Raw genomic sequence first — 10,779 nt, forward strand, 5'->3', positions numbered from 1 at the left:
TCAATGTCAACGGTAAAATATCAAAAGATACTGTTACCTAAAATAAAAATAAAAACTGTTTTTATCACCGTATTGGGGGGGCAAGTCCAATAATGTGAGTCATGTGACTAGTGTCATCTCTTATCTTTTGTGATAAGAAAACAAACTTTGTAGCGACAAATGGCAAGTTCCAATAACCAAACCATCTGTACTGTAGTGGTTACCAACAAGCACTGTAACAAGAGTCACTGCCACATGCGTTTCTTTGTCAGATTCAGAAACAACAGCTTACGGACAAAGACACTGACCCTAAAACAGTTGCTAAACAGGCCCAGCCCAATAATTTGCTTTCCATTTGTTACTTCCATGGCCCCCGTTATTGGGGCTCTTTTTTTTTGTTTTTTAACTACTTATTAGAACTCTTTACAGGGATAAAATTTTATACCGCGTCCCTTTTACATAAATTGTTTTACTGGTATATGGTTGTTAAATTAATAAAGAGTAAAAAATATATAACAGTATTAAGTATTAACTCATACTAATCTCTTTTTTTATTGAACACCTTATAATATATGTTTGTAACTATCACAATTTTATGGTTCGTCAGTTTCCAAATTTAGGAATAACTTTTGAGGGGGTGGGGGTGGGGGTGTTGAAAAATAAGCAGGAGTTTTGTTAATGTTTTTATGGGGTTTTTCCAAAAGGATAAATGATTCACAATGTTTTAAATTTTATTTATAAATCAATAATTTATTTAATATATACATATAAAAGTAACTCACACACCGTCACACGCTTTGTTATTTCCCCATCTTTTAGTTTATATCATGCAAAACCTATGAAGTAACTACACCAAGATCATAGAAAGAATCATTCCACTTCATGATCTAGTTATTCTCAAAGCTCATAACTATATATAAATATAGAATGAATCCACCCGTCTAAAATTATAAAACATAAGAAAACGAATACTTCTACAATATCTAAACAAAATGGAATTTCTCAAATCCTTTACAACTATTATCTTTGTAATGTTTCTGGCCATGAGCGCTCTAGAGACCGTACCTATGGTTCGATCTCAACAATGCCTAGACAATTTGAGCAATATGCAGGTGTGTGCGCCGCTGGTTCTGCCTGGTGCAGTCAATCCAGCCCCGAATTCAAATTGCTGCATCGCTCTCCAAGCAACTAACAAAGATTGTATATGTAACGCCCTTCGAGCAGCCACCACATTTACCACTACTTGCAACCTCCCCTCTTTAGATTGTGGTAAGACATGATCGATAAATTCCCTTTTTGTTAAAAAGATAAAAATATTTTTAGATTATTCTATTTAAACATAATTTGAACGAAATGATAGATTTGTAGTTATGGTCAATTAATTAGCCAGTGTGGTGTTTATCTTTACCTCCCCTCTTTAGATCGTGGTAAGACATGATCAATAAATTCCCTCTTTGTTAAAAAATAAAAGATTTTTAGATTATTCTATTTAAACATAATTTGAACGAAATGATAGATTTGTAATATGGTCAATTAATTAGTCAGTGTGGTGTTTATCTTTTGTCGTTAGATTTGTGTGGACTGAGTTTATGAACTGTGCAGGTATAACCATATGAGTGGTTTCAGCAACGGTCAGTTCCGAGGATTTGGGGAGTTTGGTCTGCAAAAGACAACGAGAATAAAATAAAAGTATTAAAATAACGAGAAAGTGTGTGTGTTTTTTTTTAATTTGGTCTGTTGTTCGGTTGGTTCAATAACCCATCTATTAATATCGTTTTCATATTTATTATGGTACTATTTTAAAATAATTGCATCATCATAGACTTGCTTTTATAATAGGCGTGGGTATTGTTACATAATGCAATCAAGGCAAAACTCAATTCAAATTCTAGTTTCAAATTTCAAACCTACAAGAGATTCATAAAGTAATCATAATTGACAAAACAAAGAATGATTAAATCAAATCTCTTTGGTTTGAGCCAAACCAGAGACTTGGTCTGGCGTGGACCGGAGCCTTTGACTTCAATTGACGCTTGGTCAACATATTTGCCTTATTATGACTCGTGTAACCAACGCGCATAAAATTCTGCGCGTGAAAGCTTAATCTATATATCGCATTACACGCTCGCTGTACTTTCTCCACTCCCACTTGTCTCTGCTTCTAACTCTTTAATACTTTTGTCCGAACAAATAACTCAACCGGAGAACAAATTTAGCAAAAAACCATCGGGTGATTTTCCGGTGATGAAGTAACTATGGGTTTCTTCGGTCGACTGTTCGGTAGTAAGAAGAAGCAGGAGAAGTCATCTCTGACAAATAACAACAGAAGAAAATGGAGCTTCACCGCCAGATCCTCAAATCCCGCGACGGCTTTATCGGCGTCGTCTTCTCATCCAAGCAAGAGACGCTCCGATGAAGGAATCTTGGACGCCAACCAGCATGCAATAGCCGTCGCAGCTGCCACCGCTGCTGTAGCTGAGGCGGCACTAGCAGCTGCTCATGCGGCGGCGGAGGTCGTGAGGCTTACCGGAAGAGGTAGTGGTAGAACCTCGTCGGTAAATCAAACTAATCGGAATAACCGCCGGTGGGGTCAGGAGTATGCAGCGGCGATAAAGATTCAATCAGCTTTCCGTGGCTACTTGGTTAGTTTAACTTTCCCTTAATTAATAATCTTCAAATTAAATTCGAAACTTTTAATTTTAATTGAGTGTGGAATAGCTGTATGATATTGATATAAATAATTACTGAAAATCATAAAGGATAATCTCAATTTGTATTTTTGTAAATGGTCCCGGATATGTACTTTGAAAAAAGACAAAATGTATATGAAACTTGTTAGAAGCAGATACGATTCTCTACCGACACTAATGTTATCTAGTACGACGCGTAGTTTAAAGACACTCTAATCTATTGCTTCAAAAACGTATTAGGTGTGTAACCATCTAGAAGAAATGAAAGTAGTTGGGGAACTAAAAAGTAGATTTAATATTCCTTTGTAGTTTTGAGTTAGGTGTGTAGATTGTGTATGTAACAAAAACGTTATTTATTTTATTTTATTTTATTTTAGGCGAGGAGGGCGCTGAGAGCATTGAAAGCGTTAGTGAAGCTCCAAGCGTTAGTTAAAGGGCATATAGTGAGGAAACAAACGGCTGATATGCTGCGTCGGATGCAAACGCTGGTTAGGCTCCAAGCTCGAGCTCGAGCATCGCGTTCTTCCCACGTTTCAGAGTCACTCTCAGAGGCTGAATACATCAAGCTCATTGCAATGGACCATCACCATAACCATCGTTCTCAGATGGGTTCGAGCCGTTGGAACGCACCGTTGTACAATGAAGACAATGACAAGATCCTAGAAGTCGACACTTGGAAGCCTCACTTCCCTTCTTATCATAAGGAGTCACCAAGGAAAAGAGGATCGCTTGTGGTACCGACAAGTGTGGAGAACAGTCCACAAGTAAGGTCTAGACCAGGAAGCAGCAGCGGTGGCGGTTCAAGGAGAAGAACGCCGTTTACGCCAACGAGAAGCGAGTACGAGTACTACTCTGGGTATCACCCTAACTACATGGCTAACACTGAGTCATACAGAGCAAAAGTCCGGTCACAAAGTGCACCTAGACAGAGGCTTCGAGAGTTCTCTTCAGAGAGTGGCTACAAAAGGTCAGTTCAGGGGCAGTATTACTACTACACAGCGGCTGCTGAGCGATCGTTTGATCAGCGTTCGGATTATGGAGGGGTTTATTTCTGATCAGTTAGGTCGAAACCAAAGTGAGTTCTTCATTTCCCAATGCTGATCCTGTTTTGTTTTAATATAGTTGAAAAGATTATAAGAAAAACTGAGTGGAATGTGTGTAAAGTAGATTTTGAGATACAAGTGTAGACAGTGATCAATCACTGTTGTGTATTTTCTTTTGACTAGATGCTACGGTACAGATCTCGTACCAACAGGGGTCCACATTTGTCTGATTAAAAAAAATACTTCAATAATTTGCAGTGATGTCAAGTCACAACTTAAGAGTTATGAGTTGACTGATATAAACAATTTATTTTTCCCGGTAAAAGAAAGAATAGTCACACAAACACACACAACCTCCTGAATAGCATCAAACGCTATCACAACTCCATCGTGAAGTGGGTATACAGCTCAGGTAACGACACCAGTGGCAGTGATCATTCCCATCTTCTCCTTTGAATAGCAGCACCAGTGCCACCACGAACCTGCCAAAAAATTCCCCAAAAGACATTCGCATAATTACGTTACATTAGAGGGATTTAACATTGAAATGACCAAGTGATCGATTAAGCTGTACCCGGCGATCAATAGAGCTAGAGACAGGAGCCACAGTATGTACTGGTAAGGCTTGTACTTGGATGTGAGACGTCTGCCTTGTGGCATATGCGCTGTCTTTCTAACCACTTGATCTGGGGACGAGTCATGAGAAGGAAACCGAGGAAAAAACCAGTTAAGAATCCACCGACATGAGCAAAGTTATCAACGTAAGGTAGACTCCCAATGCCCAGGTTTATCACAATGACAACACAAAAGCGTCAAGAATGCCGCAATCTAACTTGTCCACCACACACAAAAGAAACAAAAAAAAAAAGGTCTCACTATACCTAGAGGGTCAAGAAGTATCAGTTTATAGAGAGCTCTTATGATTGAGAGATAAACCTTGTTAGAGTATATGGTCCAGTTGGTGAGAAGTTCAGAAAGCATAGAGCCAAGAAGGCCAAAAAGGGCACCAGAAGCTCCAACAGAGATATCGTTTCTGATAAACAACGAAGACAGTATGCTTCCTCCCATTCCTGACATTATGTATATGACCCCAATCCTAACTCCCAAATGTTCCAAGACCTGTAATTAAACTCGGAGAATCGGCTCCTTTGACCAAAACTTGCTCTAGTTAAATGGGTTGTTGACAAAAAAAATAAAATAACAAAGCATACCGAAACCAAACTGCTGCTCAAGGCGAGTACCCATGAATACAATGCTTAGCATATTAATAGCAAGATGAATAACACCGGCATGTAACCATATACATGTAAGGAGACGCCAAGCTTGATGCTTTTCCACAACTCTGTACCAGTCAAGTGATCCTAACTTCTCCAATCTATTATTAAAATCATACACACAATTCAAATGATTCGGTAATATATAGTAAGTGAGGATGGATGGAACGTATACGTTAGAGAAGATGGGCCGAAGAGAGGATTGTCCCGGAGATGCTCGAAGGAGAATCTCCCGAGGAACCTGGCGACACAGTGCTTAGAATGCTGAGGGCAGTTGTTGACGGACATAGTAGCGAAGAAGACTATCACGTTAGCCACAACGAACATCGGAATCAGCCACGACGTCCACTGCGGCGACAACTCGTCGTCGTCGCCAAATTCAGCGTACACCAACGGTGGTACCACCGGCCTAGGCGATGGTCCTAATCCGTCTTGCTCACCGCCTCTGCTTCCGATCCCTTGATGATGCTTCGCCGGCATTTGGTTCTCCATATCATCTACTACACTCATTACTGATCTCTCCCTAGTTGTGTTTGAGGTTTTGCTAATATAAAGCGGTAAGAAATAGTTTTTAAAACGACATTTGAGAGTCGGCGAGAAAGTGGGCTTATATTAATCAGTTACGCGTGTAGCATGCTGTGTAACATAAGTTTTAAGCTAGATCAGGCTGTAATAAAACGTGGGTTGATTGGGACAAGTGAAGTGAAAGTGGACGTCAACGAAGCATAATGGGAAAGTCATGTTATGTTTCAGCCTGCATCTTCCTTGCCTTTCGTTTTGAAATAATATGAAATATTTCTAGTTGATGCTTATTTTGTTTATATATGTTGCCTTTTATTCATGGGTTATTTCTTAGGAGAATATATCTGCATAGTAACGTACTGACTACTGCGAAAAGGTTCACATCAGGCTACACAAAGAAGTCACAAATACAATCGTTGAAACCTTTTTTTTTTTCGTTGAAACTTGTTCGATCAGCAATTTTGTTAGATCATACGGTACAGATCTCGTACCAACAGGACACGTCAATGGATAGGAGTCAACATTTGTCTGATAAATAACTTCAATTATTCATAGTGATGTCAAGTCACGACGTGGGAATCACAACTTAAGAGCTATGAGTTGATTTCTAGTTTCTCAATATAAGAACTCTTCTTATTAATCTCTCGAGGAAACTCTCTCAAAACCTCAAGCTCTCAAAACACATAAACTCACACGTTATGCAACATACTTGCATCTCCTTATATATCACTATAATTATCCTAAACTCATTAGGATAAACATAACTTAAATATTTCCTAATCTCTCTAGATAACTATAACTCAATAGTTTTAGGAAACTTGCTTCTCAAGCTATTTCAAGCTTATCCAACATTCTCCCTCCTAAGCTTGAAATCTTCTTGTGACAACTCTTGCATTCTAATGAGGTCTCTCATTTCTTTGAACTTGATTCGTCCCAACGCTTTTGTTAGTATGTCCGCCTTTTGTTCGTTACCCGGTACATGCTCAACTTCTATGAGCTCTCTCTCAACACATTCTCTTATAAAATGATACCTAGAGTGTATGTGCTTACTTCTTCCATGAAAGACTGGATTTTTTGTCAAAGCGATTGCAGACTGATTGTCTATCCTGATTGTGACCTTCTCTCGAGCTTGGCCGGTTACTTCACTCAAAAGATCACGCAGCCAGATCGCCTGTCTCGCAGCCTCTGTACCCGCCATGAACTCAGCCTCACAGCTTGATAGAGCGACAGTGTCTTGCTTTTGCGAGCACCACGTTATGGGACTCTTTCCTAAGTAAAAGATGTGTCCAGTTGTGCTTCTCCCATCATCTGGATCAACATTATAGCTGCTGTCACTATAACCAATCAGCCTTGGTACCTTCTGTGATCGCTCGAACAATAAACCGTAACTTGTGCTTCCTTGTAGATATCGTAAGCATTGTTTTAATGCAACGCCGTGTGACACTCTCGGGCTATGCATATAGCGACTCAACACTCCAACGCAGAAGGATAAGTCAGGTCTCGTGTGGAGTAGATACCTTAAGCAGCCGATGTTCCTTCTGTAGTTTGTCGCATCGATCTCCTGCTCTTCCTCCGCTTTCGAAGGTTAAGGCCGAGCTCCATGGGTGTTTGAGTCAAGTTGCACTTTTCCATTCCTGCATTCTCGAGTATCTTCTTAGCATATTGATTCTGATTAAGTGTGATCCCTCGATCATCTTGAACCACTTCTATACCAAGATAGTATGTTAATCTCCCAAGATCACTCATATCGAATTTGCTTGCCATGTTCTTCTTGAACTCGTTTATCAGCTTCTTGCTTGTTCCAGTCACGAACAAGTCATCCACATAGACAGCTACAACAAGAAGCTCGCCTTTTATAGTCTTTCGATATACTGAAGGTTCTTTAGTACACTTACTGAACTCAAGCTCCATGAGTATCTGGTTAAGTTTGTTGTTCCAAGCTCTCGGCGCTTGCCTTAATCCATACAACGCTTTGTTGAGCCTGTATACCTTCTTCTCATATCCTTTTCTTTCAAAGCCTTCTGGTTGACTCACATATACGGTCTCTTTCAGTTCTCCATGCAAGAAGGCAGTTTTAACGTCGAGATGATGGATCTCCCATCCTTTATTTGCAGCCAAACTAATGAGTAGTCTTATCGTCTCAAGTCTTGCGACTGGCGCGAATACCTCCTCGAAGTCGACTCCATATTGTTGCACATAGCCCTTTGCAACCAATCTGGCTTTGAACTTGTTGATGCTTCCATCGGCATTGCACTTGATTTTAAAAACCCATTTTAATCCTATAGCTTTTGCACCAAACGGAAGATCAACGAGCTCCCATGTTTTATTCTTCTTAATGGACTCTATCTCATCCTCACAGGCTCTTATCCATTCCGTCGAGTGCCTTGCTTCTTCGAACGTCCTTGGTTCATTGTTCACATAAAACAATACTTCGTCTGCAAGTTCTTCGGCTAGTAGGACATAGTCGTCTAGGTATTTTGGTTGATGAGTCTGTCTCTCGGATCTTCTAAGATACTGCGGTTGATCTTCAGCTTCGCTAGTGTTCTGTTTAGGAACAGAGCTACTCGGAACAGAGACCTCCTCTGTTTCTATACCATTCTCGATGGCCTTCAAAGGCGTGTTGTCTACGTCTTCCTCATCACACGACTCAAACCTTCCCCCTGCAACCACAAAGCTTTCTTTCTCTTGTTTATCTTCTTTACTCCAGCTCCACCCTTTATCTTCGTCGAATACAACGTCTCGACTCACAATAACTCTCCGTGTGTTTGGATTATATAAGCGGTATGCTTTTGATCCAGGCTCCGTACCGAGATGAACCAGCATAAGAGAACGATCATCAAGTTTCTTTAGTTGTGTTCCCTCTATCTTTGCGTAACCTACGCATCCAAAAACTCGCAGATGGCTTATATTAGGCCTTTTACTTCGTAACATCTCGTATGGAGTTTGATCATTCAATGCTCTTGGAGCCACATGGTTGATTAGGTATGTAGAGTGCCTTATCGCTTCTCCCCAAAGATAGTTAGGCATCGACATGTGCTTCAATAAGCTCCTCGCCATCTCCATCAAGGTTCGATTCCTTCGCTCGACCACACCGTTCTGTTGAGGTGTATAGGGTGCAGTGAGATGTCGCCTTATCCCCGCACCATCACAGAAGCTATCAAACTCATGATTCACAAATTCTCCTCCTCTATCTGTTCTGAAGGTTTGTATCCTCTCACCTGTTTCCTTTTCAACTAGACTTTTCAATCTCTTAAACTTGCTGAAGGCGTCACTCTTCTGTTTTAGTAGCATGGACCACATATACCTCGTATGATCGTCAATGACTACAAATATATATCGATTTCCTCCTTGTGTCATTGGCGTTATAGGGCCACAAAGATCTCCATGAAGCAACTCCAATGCTTTTGTTGCTCTGAACGAAGTGGCTTTTGGGAAAGTTTGTCTTGCGTGTTTCCCAAGTAGGCAAGATCCACATACTTTCTTCTCGATGAAGCCTTTCGGTAATCCTAGTGCGAGCTCCTTTTGCATCATGTTCCGTATAGTCTCTGAATTTACATGCCCCAGTCGTTCATGCCATTTATTTGTTTCATGTTCCATGCTTAGATAGAGACAAGACCCGTTCTTCAAACCCATATGCACCTTGTATAGCCTATTCCTCGACCTTTTGGCTGTAACCAGTAGCTTTCCATACTGATCGTGCATCGTTAGTAGCTCTCCCTTAAGCCTTATGTCGCAACCAGCCTCTGTTGCTTGCCCTAAACTTATGATGTTACTTCTTAGATCCGGGATAAAATAAACGTCACTCATCTGTCTAGGATCTCCATTCATATCGGTGAAAGAGATTGTGCCTTTGCCTTTGATATCTATTCGGGAGTCATCTCCAAAGCGTACCTTTCCGGAGATTGTTTTGTCAATCTTTGAAAAATTCCTTACATCTCCAGTCATGTGATTTGACGCTCCATTATCAAGATACCAAACGTTTGCTCCTTTCTCATTAGTCTCGTATTTCTCGGGCAACACCTTTTTCTCATTCAGAAAAACGATCTCGTGCATCCTAAGCTCGTCGGCCTCTTGTGTATCAGTGTTATCAGCTTCTTGAGCTTCTTGTAGCTTTAACAAGAGCTCTGGACATTGAGCAACAAAGTGACCAACCTTATCACATCTGAAGCAGGTTATGTGTGACGCATCTCTAACTACTTCTCTTCCTCCATTATAGTTTCTTCCTCCATTGTAACGACCACGGCCTCTGCCTCTATGATAAGAGCGTCCTCCACGACCTCTTCCCCTATATGAATCATTGTAATCACGATTTCCTTCAGAACCATATCGAGAAGTATAGTCACCTTGGGGTCTAGCTGATTGGCTTGCTTGTTGTTCATTATTCGCATACAACAATTTTCCTTTGTCGTCCTCTTCTATACTCTCTTCGCAAATACGTTCTTCATAGGCTTTTAAGCGGCCAAAGATGTCCTCAAAGCTTGTTTTATTTAAATCAAGAACCTGCTCCAAAGAGGCAACAATTTGTATATACTTCTTGCGAGGTAGGCTTGAAAGAAACTTTTTGACGATCTTGGCTTCTTCGATTGTTGTTCCTAAAGCAGCGGATTTAGATGCCAATTCTGATAGTTTTCCTCCAAAATCATCAATACTCTCTGTCTCCTTCATCCTTAGTCGATCAAACTCAGACATTAACGTTTGAAGTCTAGCTTCTTTCACACGTTCTGCTCCTACATGTCTAGTTTTAATAGCTTCCCACACTTGTTTTGCTGTGTCAAACTCGCCTACCTGCAGTACGAGGCTCTCCGGTATTGATTGGAACAACAGGGCCATCGCTAAGTTATTCTTCTCAGTGTCCGGGGTCTCTGTCTCCACAACTTCCCAAGCTTTATGCACTTTAAGTGCTATTTTCATCCTTACAGCCCACACGGTATAGTTAGATGAATTAAGCATAGGACATTGTATCGAAGTTCCTCCTTCTTTAGGTTTCCCTGTCGCCACAACTATATCTCCCATGATCGAATTGCTCTGATACCAAATCTAGTTTCTCAATATAAGAACTCTTCTTATTAATCTCTTGAGGAAACTCTCTCAAAACCTCAAGCTCTCAAAACACATAAACTCACACGTTATGCAACATACTTGCATCTCCTTATATATCACTATAATTATCCTAAACTCATTAGGATAAACATAACTTAAATATTTCCTAATCTCTCTAGATAACTATAACTCAATAGTTTTAGGAAACTTGCTTCTCAAGCTATTTCAAGC

At 40.3% G+C, this 10,779-nt stretch overlaps 2 protein-coding genes across 2 annotated transcripts; one reads left to right on the forward strand and one right to left on the reverse strand.

Annotated features, from left to right (window-relative positions):
* Positions 1-1,601: 1,601 nt before the first annotated feature.
* On the forward strand, positions 1,602-3,991 carry LOC106419475 (protein IQ-DOMAIN 24-like). Its single transcript, XM_013860269.3, has 2 exons — positions 1,602-2,621; positions 3,047-3,991. The coding sequence occupies exons 1-2, from the start codon at positions 2,235-2,237 to the stop codon at positions 3,722-3,724; spliced, it is 1,065 nt and encodes a 354-aa protein (XP_013715723.2). The 5' UTR covers positions 1,602-2,234; the 3' UTR covers positions 3,725-3,991.
* Positions 3,809-5,549, reverse strand: LOC106419136 (RHOMBOID-like protein 3). Its single transcript, XM_048767189.1, is given in 6 exon segments — positions 3,809-4,194; positions 4,287-4,375; positions 4,378-4,398; positions 4,649-4,812; positions 4,924-5,087; positions 5,162-5,549. Coding segments are annotated over 6 exon segments (888 nt in total). The 5' UTR covers positions 5,497-5,549; the 3' UTR covers positions 3,809-4,079.
* Positions 5,550-10,779: the final 5,230 nt, after the last annotated feature.

Source organism: Brassica napus, chromosome C9 (genome assembly GCF_020379485.1).
Source record: "Brassica napus cultivar Da-Ae chromosome C9, Da-Ae, whole genome shotgun sequence".
In the NCBI taxonomy this organism is placed as follows: Eukaryota; Viridiplantae; Streptophyta; class Magnoliopsida; order Brassicales; family Brassicaceae; genus Brassica; species Brassica napus.

What these genes read in the sequence shown, in the direction of transcription:
- LOC106419475 (XM_013860269.3), top strand. Translation starts at nt 2,235, where the DNA reads ATGGGTTTCTTCGGTCGACTGTTCGGTAGTAAGAAGAAGCAGGAGAAG. An exon ending in CAGCTTTCCGTGGCTACTTG is followed by an intron (nt 2,622 to 3,046) that starts GTTAGTTTAACT and finishes ATTTTATTTTAG; the next exon opens with GCGAGGAGGGCGCTGAGAGC.